Raw genomic sequence first — 17,366 nt, 5'->3', positions numbered from 1 at the left:
GGGGGGGGGGGGGGGGGGCAGAAAGATTGTAAGAGCCAGAGGCGGTGAATGACCATAAGGAAACAGTTTTCCAGATAGCTTTTCAGTTACTTATAACCTTACAGCAATGGTGGCAGCATGCACAAATCCCATGCAAGCTCAAACCAGGCAAAATCCCAGCATAGATATGGGGAAGTGGGTAAGAAACCCCAACTCAACCTAAAGAAATTTTGACAACTGAAGGCTCCTGTGAATGTGAGAGACAGTGTCTTTAACGGATGGAACTCTTGGTAGGTTAACCAGTAGATGGAACTCTTGGTAGGTTAACCAGTGGATGGAACTCTTGGTAGGTTAACCAGTGGATGGAACTCTTAGTAGGTTAACCAGTGGATGGATCCACACTGAAGGACATCTAGGGACACAAATTTAATTCCATAGGACTTAACATATATGACAGAATCCATGAAGTCCTGTGGTGGCCTGTGGGGGAAGAGCAGATAAGATCGGAGTCCAAACATTATTAAGATATATTACATGAAATACACAAAAATTATATGATAGAGTGCATTCAATTGGACAGGAGTCAATAAGGGGTGGTACAGCCAGGGGAGGGGATTGAAATACCATCAAATTATAGTGTATGAAAGTCACAAAAATTCAGTTTTAAAATGTTAAAAATAATAATGGTAAGCATTTTTATAATGTAAAAAAAATGTAAAAAAAAATGTTCACTGCCCAGGTCATACTTCAGAAGATTCTAGAAGTATAGGGAGAAGAGGAGCTAGATCTGCAGTGATACTATCCAGTGAGATAATTCCTGTAAAACTCATTTATCAACATGAGTTAGAGACACAGGAGAGGCAGTAAAGATGACGATGGCCTGGGAGCAAATGCTCACATGCTCCACTTATGAGGTCAACAAGTTCATTTCTTTTGTCTGTTTCCTCATTTCTAATTTGGGCTTGGATCAATCAAAGTTCTTCAGAGCAATAGAAATTTACTAGGTTCGCTTATGTAGTCAAAAAAAGGACAGTCCAACAGTGGACGTCTATAGACTCGAGACCTGGGAAAAGCCACCAAGAACCTGAAAGTCTCAGAAACAGGAGAGACCGTGTTGTAGTCCATCTGGAGACTAAAGACCTGGAAGACCGCTGTAGAGTCTCTGGTGCAAATTCATGTTCACAAGCTGAATCTGGAGTCTGATGTCCTTGGGTGACCACAGCGAAATACGAAAGTGTGCACACCTGTGAGCCCCGCCCTCTGCCTTTGCTCCAGCCAGCCTCAGCCTATCCAATGGTGCTGCCATAGTCAGTGTGGATTTTCTCCTTTCAGTTCACTGAGCCACATGCTAATCATCTCTGGAAACACCCTGCACACCCTAGCACACACAGACGTGTGCTCTTACAATTTTCCAGGCATTTCTCAGTGCAGTCAAGTTAATAACCAAGATTAACCATCATGGGCATCATTAGTATGGTTTCTACATACTGTTTGAGAATTAAGAAGTAGGAAGTATTTAGAATATTACCTGCTACACAATAAATACTTTAATATAGGCTATTATTATTACTAATCACAATTCTTTCAATCCTTCCAGGAGGTCATACACATTTGCTAAGCATACAGGGGACTGTGAAAGTGGTAAGGGAACCCTTCTTTTGTCAGCTGCCCCATTAAGAAGGATTAGTGAGTCCCACTCTACATGATAACAGATGGGGTTGATGAATACCCCCAAGCTCTCACCACAGGATGGAGGGGCTTTGCTGACAGATAACTGAGGACAAGTACTAGAAGACTGGTTCAGACAAGTAAAAGGTGAAAGTGAGCAGATCACAAAGTCTCCAAATGTTCCTCAGCCTTTCTAGGAGTAAAAATCATTTGTGAAAGCAGAATCATCTTTCTGAAAACCTCTACTTTCCACCTGGTGGTTAATGGGACTTTGTAGGGATAAGAACAAAAAATGTGGCTGGAGAGATAGCTTAGAGGTTAAGAGCCCTGGCTGCTTTTATGGAGGACCCAAGTTTAGTTCCTACTACCCATATGACAAATAACAACCATCTGTAACTCCAGTTCTAGGGGATCCAACACCTTCTTGTGGCCCCTGTGGGCACTGCATGCATGTGATACACATACACATACAGGTAAAACATTCATACTCATTAAAAAAAAAAAAAAAACTCAAAGCAAGAGGCCATAATGCCTGGTATGGTGGTACATGCTTGTAATCCCAGCACTCGGGAGGCAGAGGCATGTCAATTTCTGTGTGATCGAGGCCAGCCTGGGCTACAGGGGCTATATAGGGAGACTCAGAGAGAGAGAGAGAGAGAGAGAGAGAGAGAGAGAGGGAGAGGGAGAGGGAGAGAGAGAGAGAACTTTAAATTTTATTGGAACCAGGCAGTTTTGTTGTATACCTATTAAAGTGTCACTTTTTTTTTTTTTCTTTGTCTTTTTGAGATGGACTCCTGTAGCTCTGACTGACTGGGCTGGAACTCACTATATAGACCAGGTTGGTCTTGATCTCACAGAGATCCAACTGCCTCTGCCTTCTGAGGAATTAGAGACGTGTCACCACACCCACTGAGTCACTTTTTTTAAGTTGTAGGGAAAAAAAAGGAGATTCTTTCAGGTGAAAGGAAACTCGTTATCTGTAGTGTTTTGAGGACTTTTCAGAGATCTGAACACCCAAAGCCAACAAAGAAAACCCACATAAGAAGAGACTTTGGTCCACAGGAAGTGTTTGCCTGTCCTCAAAATGGTGGGATAAATCTAGTGTCTGGCATGACCTGTTCTACTCAGGAAGGTGTAGTTTACAAATATCCCACTGTAGTTGCCAGTCAGGGTCAAGTAAAGTCTACTCTTCCCACATTCTAGGTACAAGACCCAAGTATTTTCAGATTGATCTCTGAGTACTAATAGTTTCAGCCCTGGTGGAAACTTTAATTATGTACAAAAGGCCCAGATTCCCCAGTGTGTATAGTACTTAAGCTTCTAAGAAACATTTTCAGAGAGTTTTGGTAGTTTATGCATGTTATTAAAATTTATAAAAAGTAGTATTTTCTGATAGTCATCTTGGGGCACATGTGTAAGTGAAATTATTTTTTTTTAATTAGAATAAGCCAGGCATGGTGGCGCACACCTGTAGTCCCAGCACTTGGAAGGCAGAGGCAGGCGGATCTCTGTGAATTCAAGGCCAGCCTGGTCTATAATAGTGAGTTCCAGGACAGCTGGCACTGCAGGGAGACCCTGCTTCAAAAAGACAATAAAAAAAATAAAATAAAATAAAATTAGAATAATTAACATAATCACATTGTATTTGAAAACCACTTTTTAAGAGCAACTTGCCTAGCCAATTCCTTCTAAGGGATAATTGAGGAGCAAAGAAAATTTTACGATGAACAGCTGTGAGCCCTGCCATTGTAAGTGCAGGAATACAGAGGCAGATCCTGGAGAAGAGTGCTTTAGTGGAGAGCCTCACTTTAGTGCAAGTAGCACTTGGCTGCTGTTAGCCTTAAGAGATCAACTGGAGAAATCACCATATTGGTGACTCAAAAAAGTGATTACTGAAGTGGCTAGGATGAAAGCATTTGAAATTGGTTTTCTGGACTTCTTGGGTCACAGTGAATGTGACGAGGTGGACCATTAATAGTTCTTCCTGAGAAATGTAACTATTTCAGGTCTTCTCTGTTTTGCCCCCCCCCACCAAAAAAATCCCTGTCTATAAAACATACCTGCTTCCCAAATCTGTACTCAGAATCACATGGGGAGTTTTTGTAGATGTAGCTTATTAAACCTAACATGTAGAGGTTCTGAATCCACCAAGTCTTGACTTCAAAATGACCTCAGGAGTTTTGTGCATTATCTTGTAAATTTTTCTTACACTTAAAACTGTTTTATTAACTCTCTCTCTCTCTCTTTCTCTCTCTCTCTCTCTCTCTCTCTCTCTCTCTCTCTTCTCTGAGAGGGGGGGTGAAAGTCGAGGTGGAACTTGAAGACAACTTGCAGAAGTCAGTTTTTGCCTTCTACCTTGTTGGTCCTGAGGATCAAACTCAGGTTGTAAGGCTTTGGCAGCTGGTGCCTTTACCCACTGAGCCATCTCGCTGACCCAAATGTTCTTTTAAAAAATATATATATATAAGGAGCCGGGTGTGGTGGCCCACACCTTTAGTACCAGCATTTGGGAGGCAGAGGCAAGCAGATCTCTGCGAGTTCAAGGCCAGCCTGGTTTACATAGTGTACATGGTGACTTCCAGGTCAACTGGAGCTACAGGGAGACCCTGTCTGAAAAAGACAACAAAGATAGATAGATAGATGATAGATAGATAGATAGATAGATAGATAGATAGATAGATAGATAGATAGATAGATCCAAAGTATAGACAGTATCAAAAATGGTAATAAACTACATTTGGAAGCAAGACATTTCATTTCCTACTGCCTCATTCTGTTCAGGCTGTTATCAGAAACCACTATAGATATTTCTCACTGTTCTAGAGACTGAAGAGTCTAGGATCCAGGCACAGGGAAACTGGTGTCTGATGAAGGCCAAGTTCCTGGTTCATAGATGGTTATCCTCTCACTGTGTCCTTTGGAAGGGACGACTCAGCTTTCAAAGGTCTTTTATAAGAACATTTAATCCCATTCATGAGGACTCCACATTTATAGCCCAATTACCACTTAAAGGCACATCTAATACCACCATGCTGGAGTTTAGAATCGCAACATTAAGAATTTGTTACAGCTATACTTGAATTTTTCTCTATCATACTCACTCAAAACCAGCTTTAACATATTAGTGTAGCAATTTCTTCAACAATATCAAGTAAATAATATCTACTTTTAATGATACTAAAGTGGTATAATTACTGGTGAATGACAATCTATGCATTTATGGGGATAGTTATTTAGGAATTAAAATGTTTTATGAGAACTTTTGCAAAGTAAAACTTTTAGGCAGATAGGTTTTGAGCTGCTATCCATAAACATTTCTATTGTTTCTAAATTAAGTTGTGCATTTTGAAGATCATGTATTGTAAATATGAAAGGACTTTAGTCTAAACATGATAAATTCTAGAATCAGACCTTATCAAGAAGATAGCTTTTCTGTACCTTCATATTTTTTTAAAAAATCTGATATTATGTGGCTATGAAAAAGAACCTATAGTGAATACATAATTTTAAAGGTCCCTTACATTGTCATTTCTTTATGGATAATTTTTTTTCTAGTGGTGTTTATCATAGAGTTTTTACTTCAGTCTACATTAAGAACATTACATTCAGTATATTATTTGTGTGTCTTTGTGTTTGACCAAAATAAATATTTAACATTACCCAAACAACAAAGAATACACTCCAGGATTGTCTGTCCTACTTCATTTTTTATAAAAATGCTGGTTGTGTACTGCTTGATTTTGCAACCCTCTAGGAGTGCCATCCACAATAAGAGGACAGTTAGTGTATTTTAAAAAAATAATGTGACAGCACCGCCTTGTGGGCATATAGCAAAGCATGTTGCTCAAAATCAGTATGTATAAAAATAAACTGATGCAGCTTTTTCTAAACAAAGGAAATATTTTATATGGTTCTATAACATATCTTGAGCCCAAAGAAATAAAAATATGGAATTAATAATGATCTTATAATCTTTTATTTCAAAATATTTGTGTGTTCCTTGTAGGGATTGAAACTGTTGAGAATTTTTTCTTTCATAAAGCCTACATTTTAACTGTCTTCATGTTTGATATTCTGCCTTTAGGACAGGGTAACCTTCAGGAGAATAATTGTAAAAAATAATGCCAAAAAGAGAAAGATGTACGAGAGCTTTATTGAGTCACTGCCATTCCTTAAGTCTTTGGAGGTAAGTATATGCTTAAATCTACTTTAAAGCTGTTTGGTTTGGAATAATTCATCCCACTGGAAAGTTTAACAAAAATTGGATGAGATGACTCAGTGGATACTTGCTGACTGAGCCTGGCAGCCCAAGTTTGATTTCTAGAACCTACATAAAGATGGAAAGAGAGAACCAGTTCCACAGAATTGTCCTCTGACTTCCACACGTGGCATGCATATACATAATGATAAAATTTTTTAAAAATCTTTTAATATTTTCCTATGGAAAGAATATATGGTGGCATTAGATTTTATGGCGATTTCTTTCACTACCCATAAGCGCATTTGTTTTGTTATTTGTAAATAACAGACTCTTACCTAGAGTCTATAGCTAATTTATAGGCGCCATTTATTTAATAGGCTTTAAAAAAAAATCATAAATGGGGACTGGAGAGATGGCTCAGTGGTTAAGAACAGTGGTTGTTCCTGCAGAAGACCCAGGTTCACATCCCAGTACCCACATGGCAGCTAACAACTGTCCATAACTCCAGTTCCATGGGATCTGACAGCATCTTTTGTCCTCCAACGGCATTGCACGACACGGGTGCACTTACCTACATGCAGGCAATACATACATACACATAAAATAGAAACAATAAATAAAATATTTTTTTAAAAAATCATAAATGTTAACATATGACAGAATGCAGGAAATCTGGTAGAGGGGCTATGGGGGATACAGATAGGATGGGAGTCTAAATATGATTAACATGTATGAAATGCACAAAAATTCAATAAAAATATATATTAAGAAATCATAAATATTGCAAAGAACTGCTGGTTATACCGTCTTACACAGAAGAACTTCCTAAATACAAAAGGTCCTCCCTTGTCACCCCCTTCAATCTTCTTTACTGTTTGTTTCTGTTTCCATCTCTCTTAAAGTTGGCATTCCTCTGGCTTTTGTTTCTTCTCAGGCTACATACTCAGTTGGTATGTGAGCATTTGAAATACAAACTAAACATATTTCAGATCCCATAGACATAGTACTGTCTATATGCTGATACCTTCGTAAAATTGCATGACTGCCAACTGCCTGTTTAACATTGCTTGTTAGATATTACATATCTCAAACTGAACTGATACCCCAAACCTCCACCCCCTTGCTCTTCCTCATCTCAGAATGAAATACCATTCCTCCATTGTCCCAGCATAGAAATTTAGGAGTGAGGATGTACTTGACTTTCGTCTCATGATGGTCAGTGTTCTCTACTGTCTTGAGAATATATGCAAAATCTATTCATCTCCCATTAACTTCTCCAGTATCACCTTCTGCCATCATTACCTCTTGCCTGACTTAACCTCAGCCACCACAGAATCTTTTAAAGCCTGGGCCATGGTAGCCCTCTGATTATGACCCTCCCAGGACAGGATTTGGGAGAAGGCCCCTGAGGCACTCTGCTTGCAATGTTGTGTCCCCAGCCTGTACCTTCTGACCATGCTTCCAACTGTTTCACACTCTGCCTCAGATGCTTCCTTCTGTTGTGCAAGCATGCCAGCCCTCGCTTCAGACGTGTGTTACTTCATCTGCCTGGAGCAGCCTCCTACACAACTCTGTGCTCCTTCCCTTGCCTCCTTCCTTTCTTAGCCCAAGTGTTCTCAGGGAGACCAGCTGTTTCTTTTCTTTGAAGGCAGAAACGTAGGAGAGAGTTTTTAGCCCGAGAATTAGACTTGGCCATACTTTGTTGTTAAATCCAGTATTTTAGACATTTTATACAGCCTCGTATTTAAGATCTTTTGAGGGTGATTACAGAGGAGCATTTATATGTACCTATGATGTCATAAAATAGCAAGTGTCAATATAGTAGTTCTTTTTTACTGTCTCTGTTCAATTGCTGCTTTATGCCTGGAAGAATTTGGCCACATTATGGAATACACTGGCAGCTGATCTTCTCTAGAAGCTTCTCTCCTCAAATAGAAGTATTGGGTGGCAATCCAGTCAGAGGGAGGCAAGTGATTAAAGAATCAATCAGGAAGGGACTTGTGCAAATGAGAGATGTGCTCCTGCTAAGGGAACAGCTGTCATACTCCACCATAGTTTTACTGTTGCCATGTGGAAATTTGGGCTGAGAGTTGCTGAGTCTTCTGGCATTTTAAGAAAAACTAGAAATACAAATATTTCTATTTTAAAATTATAGCAGTTAATGTAACAAACACACACAGCTTAATTTATGTAACAATATAGGCTACCACTTTTTAACTTGTAAAAATGGGTAAGATTACCTATCCTCTGTTCATTTATACTATCACCTTTGTTTTTCTTTGAAGGTTTCTGAACGCCTGAAAGTGGTAGATGTGATCGGCACCAAAGTTTACAATGATGGAGAACAAATCATTGCTCAGGTATCATACCTACATGTAATTTGGTTTCAGCTTGCAGTCCAAAAAGCCTTTAGAAATCTTGTTCAACTTGGTTCCCATAATTAGTATGCAGTGATGGGTTAAATGAGTATTTTTATTTATTTATTTTGGTCTTTTTGAGACAGGTTCTCCCTGTAGCTCCAGCTGGTCTAGAACTCACTGTGTAGACCAGGCTGGTCTTGAACTCACAGAGATCTGCCTGCCTCTGCCTCCAAAGCACTGGGATTAAAGGCTTAAGTATTTTACTTCTACCAATTGACCAATTAAAAGTGGCTCTACAGGGGCTGGAGAGCTGGCTCAGCAGTTAAGAACGCTGACTGCTCTTGCAGAAGACCTGGATTCGAATCTCAGCACCCACATGGCAGCTAACAACTGTCCATAACTCCAGTTCCAGGGGACCCAAAGGCCTCTTCTGTCCTCTGTGGCCATTGGATAACACAGGTGCACTTACCTACACGCAGGCATAACACTCATACACATAAAATAAAAATAATTTAAAAAATTACAGCCAGTAAGATATTTGAATGTTTTGGTTTATATAGTTCACTCCTGATGAATATGTATTAAACCATTACCTGGCTTTCTGAGTAGTTTTACAGTATGTGACATGAAGTTCACATGTGTACTAGGAGTAAGATGTCATTCATAAGAGGGAAGAAAGGTGTCTCCCAAGAGATTAATAAGAACCCAAGTCCACTGGGAAGTGATTCAGAGTTTTGCATGATCAGTTCATGAGACCTCCCAAGGTTTCTTCCAGATAACAGTGACTAAGGGACACATTGCAGCATACACTGGATTGGCGCACAAGCATGATATATTAAATAAAAGCATTCTTTAACCCCTAATGCTTTTCTAAGATCCCACTAATACTACTTATCCCAGTTAGCTGGAGTTACTAGACAGTAGGATCTATAAAGACAGCTCAGGTTCACAGATAAAACAGGCAGACCATAGAACCTCATTTCCTAGTTACATGTTGAAGCTTTAAGCACAGAATTTGAATGGATTATTAATATTCTGTGATTTCATATCACAACATTCTACTGTATTGTGGTCTTTATTTGAATTATTGTCTCTTCCTTTATATGTGAAATAAGATTCAAGGTCTGTTTGTGAAAAAGACCAATGTTTAAGGTCAAATCTCAAATTAAGCCTCTCTTTCTCTCTGTCTCTGTATCTCTTTCCTACACACACATGGATTAGAGAAGTCAGGGATTAGGGAAAAGTAATCAAATTGGAGAACAACGTTAAACATCTAAACCAGTGAATAACAAAGTATAGAGCACTCTTCTCATACTTTTAAGTTCTGTGGCTGGTTGAACCCACGGTCTCCTATATGCTAAGCATATGTACCATTGAGCTATAAACCCAGGCTCCTTAACACTTTGGGACTTTCTCTTTTGAAGTAGGGATTACACAAAGTTTCACAAATAGTACCTAGAGTTCCTGTGTACTCTTCACCCAGTTTCTCTGAGCCTATCTTGCATCACTTTTGAACTGAATCAAAACTAGGAAATTGACATTGGCACAATCCACAGGCTTGACTCAGATTTCACTAGAGTGTTATGTATATTTGTAGTATATTTGCCTAGCAGTTGGTAGACCTATTGTGATGATAGCACTTAAAATTTTAGCATGAGGGTGAGGCATGGTGGCACATGTCTTTAATCCCAGTACTTAGGAGGCAGAGGCAGGTGGCTCTCAGTGATACTGAGGCCAGCTGGGGGTACAGGGAGACCCTGTCTCAAACAAAACAACAAAAAACTTTAGCATGAAGCTCTTGTAAAAACTTGATATTAAAATTAAAAAAGGGGTCCTAGGGATGCAGCTAAGAAGTAGACTGTGTTGTTAGTCTGCATGATGCCCTGGGTTTATTCCCCAGCACCAATTAAATAAGTATTAGATAAAATATGCTATATTTTGAGTAGATTATAGATACTTTTTACATACTGTTTTTAGCCATTTATAAATATTTATCCTATAGCATCAACATTTATTTTTGTTATATAATCTGTGGTTTTGCTTATTTAAGGTGTTAGAGATAAAAGCCAGGCCCCTGAGCATATTAATTATGATACAGTCTCATGCTAAGTTCTTTAACTTGTACTAAAGAGGTTTTAAAATACCTGTTTTTCCAGATTCATTTCGAGAGCTTAAAAAAGTGAAAGAAAAAAAAAAATCTTATCTTCCATAGCGTACTGTTTCAGGAGGACCATTAGAAATCAGAGTTCATGCAGAAACAAAAGAAATACTGGGTATGTAGGTAGAAATAGCACCAGATTTTTAGAAGTCTAGAAATCTTTTCAAAGCCTGGAGGTAGACTGTTAGTAGATTAACATTTCAGTTTGGAGCATGACTGCAGTAAAAATCCCAAAGCCCTTATCCGTTGCAGGTACTGTCTGCTGCTTTCAAGTTGATAAGTATCCTGGGTTACCATGCCAATGCTCAGTACTTGAGGATGACACAGGGTGCACATTAGTGCTTTTCAAGGAGCACAGAATGTCCCTCTGTCGTTAACTGGGGGGTGCTGCTGGGATACCAGAGAGGCTGACATTTCAACCCATGTGCACTGGGGGAAGATTCTTTTTTGTCTTTTTAAAAATTTTATTTTTTGCAAATTTCATACAATATATTTTGATCATATTTAGATCCTTTCCCATATCTGTAACCCCCCTTTCTATCCCCCACCCCACCAAATTTCTGTAACGTTTAGCATGAGGGCTAGGCGTGGTGGCACATTTCTTTAATACAATGCCCTGCGCTTCGGTGTGGGTTCATCCACTGGAGCCTGGTCAACCCATCAAAGGTCTCATCCTAGACTGAATCCCCCTCCCAGCAGTTATCAGTTGCCAGTAGTTCCTCAGATGGGGTTGGGGTTTCTTACTCATTTGGGGGAAAATTCTTATTCCAGGTCATTTCCCATATTTTCTTGGCTTTTAGCAGAAATTTTGAGGTAAAGAGTAATTACTTCAAGTAATTTTCAAATAAAAAAATAAAACTGTTACTGTGTAATCACCAGTCAAAACCTCTGAATATAGAAAAAGAAACAGCCTCTTCTTTCACAGCTACACTACCACCAGAATCAGGCTAATCTGGGGTTAGCCTGGCTTCAAGGGCACAATTACAGGATGGCTGTGGAGTTTGTATTTTACCCTTTGTTTTTGTTGTTTTCTTCTAATAGGGAGATTTGGCGGATTCTTTTTTCATCGTAGAATCTGGAGAAGTGAAAATTACTATGAAAAGAAAGGTAAACCATTCTTCAGCTCTAAATTCCTCATAATAGCAAGAAAAGAATGGATTTTCCTTTTTGATACTTATCTGGGTAATAGTTAATATTTTTAATTACCTTGTAGGGGAAATCAGAAGTGGAAGTGGAAGAGAACGGTGCAGTAGAAATCGCCCGATGTTCTCGGGGTCAGTACTTTGGAGAGCTTGCCCTGGTGACCAACAAACCGCGAGCAGCATCCGCACATGCCATTGGGACCGTCAAGTGTTTAGGTAGGAATCACAGTAGTGGTTGTTAGGCCTTCATATAGGTACTCAGATTGTATGCTCATTTTATCAGGTTCACACATGACAAGGTTTGGACTTAACTGCATTATATCAGTTTGGTTTATATTCATACACAAACACACACACACACACACACACACACACACATACACACACACACACACACACACACACACACACACAATCTTACACTCACACACAAACACACACACACACACACACACGCACTCTCCACTAGCATGCGGTATTTATCACCATCTAGTGGCACCAAATAGCAACTGCCACAGAAATTCAGGCTCAATGGAAAAAGGTGTTTTGTGTTTTCAGGACACACATACACACACACACACACACACACACACACACACACACATACACACACACACACACACACACACACACACACACAATCTTGAACTCCCAGTTAACAAGTCTTATATCCAGTCTGTCAAATAAATAACATGTGCTAAAATAGTATTTTTTGTGAAGTTCATTATGAAGCTCAGCTGGGGAAGTTGGGGGTGGGGGTGGCACTTTCACTCTAGCCCTGGGACACAGAGATTCAGGTGTGTCCAAGCATAATCAATTGCCCCCGCTGTGCCACCGTTTATTACTTTGTTCTACAAGAGGAGCTTGGCACAGATACCATCTTCAGTTATCTTCAGAGATTGCACATTGGAGAAATCAGTCACTTTGGAAATGAAAACTGTAATTCAGGAAATGGCAATATAAATGACATAAAGAACTGATTCTGTAGTAATTGTCATCTCCATGTTCTTCTCAGTTCAAAAAGATAAAACTTAGTTTTGCTGTTTTTAAATTTTGCAAGGATCCTTAGAATCAGTTCTTTACAGGAGTCATTTAAAAGGTTTTCAGTAATTGCAATAATAATAAAGTAGTAAACTTGGGTGAAAGAGACAATTAGAAACTGACAGGTGATTTCCCTCAGAGCTCTTAGATGTGATGTGAGAGTGCTCACTTTAATCTATAGTAATTGTATTTAGAGAAGTGGGAGAAATACAGGAAACAGAAAAATACAGGGGCAGCTAAGACTCAGCACATCATAACCACCCCAGTGATTCCACTATTGTAGCTCCTCTTCCTTTTTACTAATTTTTTATTTACAGGGTTTTTTTCTGGTTTTGGAATTTTCTTCTTTTTTAAAATTTATTTTTATTTTATGTGTATGAGTATTATGCCTGGATGTATGTAAGTGCACCCATGTCATGCCATATCCACAGATGCCAGAAGAGGGCTTTGGATCGCCTGTAACTGGAGTTATGAATGGTTGTTATCCACCATGTGGGTGCTAGGACCTGAACCCAGGTCCTCTGCAAGAACAGCCAGTGTTTTTAACTGCTGAGCCATTTCTCCAGCCCCCAGGAATCTTCTTAATACATCAGATTTTAACATTTTTATTTTGTAAATACATACTTGATAAATTTAGTTACTCCCTACTTGTATTTTGTGGGCTTTGGCTCCCGTTTGAGTGTGTGTGCATATGCACGCAATCATAAATGACTTTTCCAAACACAAGAGTTCTTCCTTAGAAATGGTTTTCCTTTAATTAGCATATGTTCACTGTACCTTTAAGGAATGGCCTTTTGTAGCATTTTCATTCGTGAACAGCATGTGCTGTGTGCATATTCACTGTCAGTACCCTCTCCTTCCTCACTCCATTAGACACTTCCTCTTTTCAAATAGACCCCCCTTCTGTTCTCATGTTTCTTAAAAAATTTAGATTCTACATATGAAAGAAAATATACAGTATTTGTCTGTTTGTTTCTATTTTACTTAACTTCATGATTCCCAGTTCTATTTATTCTTGTGCAAATGGTACAATTTGTTTCTCTTTATGGCTGAGTAACACTCCCTTGTGCAAATACATTTTCTTCAGCCATTCATCTACTGATGAACAAAAACCGATTCTGTAACTTGGTGCTGCAGTAAACATGGCATGTAGGTATCTCTGTTGTACACTGATTTTGATTCATTCAGATATATACCTAATGGTATAGCCGATCACATGATAGTTTTATTTTTATGTTTAGGTTGTGAGCCTGAGCCTTTAACAGCTAAGCCATCCCTCCAGCCTGATAGTGCTATTTTTAGTTTTCTGAGGAATCTGTATAGTGATTTCCTAGTGGCTACATTTTTTTTTATTCTTATCAAGAGTGTTTAAGAGTTTCATCCTGAAACTTTTGTTTCAGGGCCAACATTTGTTTTTCTTGATGATAGCCATTTTGACTGAGGTCAGATGGAAATCTCAATGTAGTGTTGACTTGGTTTCTTAGATGTCTGTTCATGTATTTATTGGCTATTTGTACTTTTAAAAAAAATATGTTTAAAAAGATTTTAGTTATGTGTAACTGTGTGGGTGTGTGCACATGTGTGAAGGTGGCCTCGGAGGCCAAGACAGGCAGTGGATCCCCTGGAGCTGGAGTTACAGGCAGTTGTGAGCCATCCAGCATGGGTACTGGGTATGAACTTGGGTCTCTTCACCACTGAGCTCTCTTTCCAGCTTCTATTTGTATTTCTTTTGAGAAGCGCTTCAGTTTTCTATTTAATGACTTGATACATATGGTCAAGTCTCTTTTATTTGTACTATTTTCTACTAACTGTGCAAGACTACCTATTAAGGCTTATCAACACTACATTTTCTTACCTTTGCAAATTTGAGAAACAAAAAAAGATTTTAATGTATGATTTGTTAAGAAGTATGATAATATCTTCCTGTTTATTTTTAACTCAGTTTTTAAAAAAATATTTTTTATTTTATTTTATGTGTATGTGTGTATTGCCTGCATGTAGGTAATTGCACCCGTGTTGTGCAATGATGCTCACAGAGGACAGAAGAGGCTGTTGGATCCCCTGGAACTGGAGTTATGGACAGTTGTTAGCTGACATGTGGGTGCTGGGATTTGAACCTGGGTCTGCTGCAAGAACAGCCAGTGTTCTTAACTGCTGAGCCATCTCTCCAGCCCCCTGAAGTAGAACATTTTAACTTCTTTTTTTTCCCTTATGTTTTCATAATATTTACCTAAAATACTCTTAATATTGATATATCAAAATTACAGTGTTAGTGGTTTATCATAGTAGAATGGACATAATATCCTAGAAATTCCTAAGTTTTGTAAGGATTGTTAAAAATTTTTAACTTATTTTCTTTCTTAGCCATGGATGTGCAAGCATTTGAAAGGCTTTTGGGACCTTGCATGGAAATTATGAAAAGGAACATTGCCACCTATGAAGAGCAATTAGTTGCCCTGTTTGGAACAAACATGGATATTGTTGAACCCACTGCATGAAGAAAAGTATGGAGCAGGGAGACCTATAGTGAAAAATTACACAGTAGTGGTTAGTCCACTGAGAATGTGTTTGTGTAGATGCCAAGCATTTTCTGTGATTTCAGGTTTTTTTCCTTTTTTTTAAAAAAAAAATTTACAGTGTATCAGTAAACAGTAGTGATTTAATAGTCAATAAGCTTTAACATCACTTTCTAATGGGTAGTTCATAAAAAAATCAACATATTCATAAAATGACTTTCTATTCCGTAAAATTATTTGACTGAAAGTTTGTATATATTGAAAGCATCCATGTTTAAGAAGATTATTAAAAGATGTTGTCATAGGCCAATCTGTGTGTTTGGATTATTCAAATATCAAATTAGTGACTATGCCCATGTAAGGAAGCTGGCAATGAATCAGGTGACCTAGCATGGCATCACATTCTTTTTATAACTCAGCATACAGTAAAATAGCAATCATTTTCATTTTCAAGTTTTTCTGGCTTGATAAGTTATGTTAGCCTTGGCCTATTGGTAAAATGGTATAAAACATCATATGCAATTTTAAAAATTTTTATATTTTTGCAATAAAGTACATTTTGACTTCTTTTGCATAATGTCAGTAGCCTACATGATCAAGTGGTTTTAAGACTTGGCAACTGAGTCATTCTGATTGGGCAGTCTTTTTAGGATGAAAGATCATTAATGTATTTTTCTTCATCAAGCATATCACTGCTTCCTTTTTTATTCTGCAGCCTCCTATATTCTCCATAAATTTGATTTTGAAGTTTAATGGCAACAAAGTTGTTTTTTTTTTTTTTTTAAGATAAGCTTACTCTGACTTTTCTTTTTTGTCTTCTAAAAGCCCAAGATCTAATATTTTTAAAAGGGAAACTTTCCTACCAAAACCCTTTTGGAATTCTTGCCCACATGCCCACAGGATATTGCTTAGTTCCTTGCATTCTGCATATGCCAGCCCTGGGCACTCATCTTTACCCATGATTTTATTATTCCGTCTTGATCACCAACCAGCAAGCTCACTGAATAGCAGCCAGTGAGATACGTTTTGTGTTTTCGCCCTTACAAACTCCACTGCATTGGTATAAATAAACCTTTATTATAAGCAAAGCCATACATAATGACAAAAGGAATTTGTCTATACCACACATAAAATTGGGCTTTACTTTTAGCTTTAAAGTCAACTTACAGTTAAAAGTATACAAAGTTTATTAGATTTTCTTTGGTCAGTGATATGCTTAATTTTCTGCCAAATAAGATGAATTGTTATACTCAACCAAAGCAATGTACTTTGACATGATGTTCAGGCCCTGTGACCAACTGTTAAGAGACATTAATTCTGACCAGGTACTCACTATTAAATGGGTAATTTCATTTTTGGGAAATATGTTTCTAAAGAATATATACATATGCATATATATGCATATGTATAGGTAAAATAAATCTGTGGCTATTGTGATCCTATTAAGAGAATGTTTTTGGTCCTACTTATTATGAATAATTAGAACGTTAACTGGGTAATGCATAAATAAGAAATTAAAGTATATAACTTCAGCCATGTTAAAATAATTGTTTGGCAAAGTCTATGTTTAAGAAAAAGGAAGCTCTCTATGAGAAGAGGACTTGTTTTTTATTTCAGATATCAAAAGCCATGTGTTAATCAAGGGAAAATACCGAAAAAGAAAAAAAAAGGCCCACCCAAATTCCTGGTTCATTCTGTATTCCTCACTTTTTCAAGTTCTCTTTTGTTGCATTGCATAAGCTGATTGTTAACTTCCATGGAACAGTAAACAAATGCCTGTTTAATAAAGAACCCTGACCAAGGCTATAAATGCCAGTTATGTTATTTTCAGTATTGTTGGTTATATTTAAAAATTCCTTATAATAAAGCACACTTTTATAATAAAAATACTGTTTTAAGCAGTTTTTTTTTCCTTCTTTAAAATTACTTGTCTAGTGTATAAATTCTGAGACGTGGACCATGGAAGCTATAACCCCTACAGCATAAAAGAGTAAGAAGAGTAAGAAAGCATGTTTTTCACGACTGTAGGTGTAAGATTTTCACTACGGATTAAAATTTTAACTTGTGGTATCTTGCACATTATTTTGGCCATTTAGATCTACAAAATAAACCTAAGTAGGGAACTTATATGTAAAATTGTGTAATTAAAAGAGATCAAATTTGGCCTGGATGTCACTGTTTAATCCCTAATGAGTCTTGCCCTCTGGGAATTTTGCTGGTTTTCATTGAAGGGCAAAGCTTCTTGCACATGGCATATTGAGTGTGGCTAAGGAAAGGTTAAAGAATCTGGGAGAAGATGCT

The 17,366-nt window shown here is 37.9% G+C and overlaps 1 protein-coding gene across 1 annotated transcript in view; it reads left to right on the top strand.

The window, feature by feature from the left end:
- The window catches only part of Prkar2b (protein kinase cAMP-dependent type II regulatory subunit beta), a 101,180-nt gene extending 84,228 nt beyond the window's left edge, over window positions 1-16,952 (top strand). Inside the window, exons 7-11 of the mRNA XM_008830727.3 lie at window positions 5,732-5,833; window positions 8,134-8,208; window positions 11,408-11,473; window positions 11,580-11,724; window positions 14,914-16,952. Coding sequence (XP_008828949.1) covers window positions 5,732-5,833; window positions 8,134-8,208; window positions 11,408-11,473; window positions 11,580-11,724; window positions 14,914-15,047 — 522 coding nt within the window. The 3' untranslated portion in view covers window positions 15,048-16,952. The remainder of the gene's footprint in view (window positions 1-5,731; window positions 5,834-8,133; window positions 8,209-11,407; window positions 11,474-11,579; window positions 11,725-14,913) is intronic.
- Window positions 16,953-17,366: the final 414 nt, after the last annotated feature.

Source organism: Nannospalax galili, unplaced genomic scaffold (genome assembly GCF_000622305.1).
Source record: "Nannospalax galili isolate Female #2095 unplaced genomic scaffold, S.galili_v1.0 scaffold312, whole genome shotgun sequence".
Taxonomy (NCBI): domain Eukaryota; kingdom Metazoa; phylum Chordata; class Mammalia; order Rodentia; family Spalacidae; genus Nannospalax; species Nannospalax galili.
Note: the sequence above shows the minus strand (reverse complement) of the source record. Positions and strands in the feature narration are given on the sequence as shown.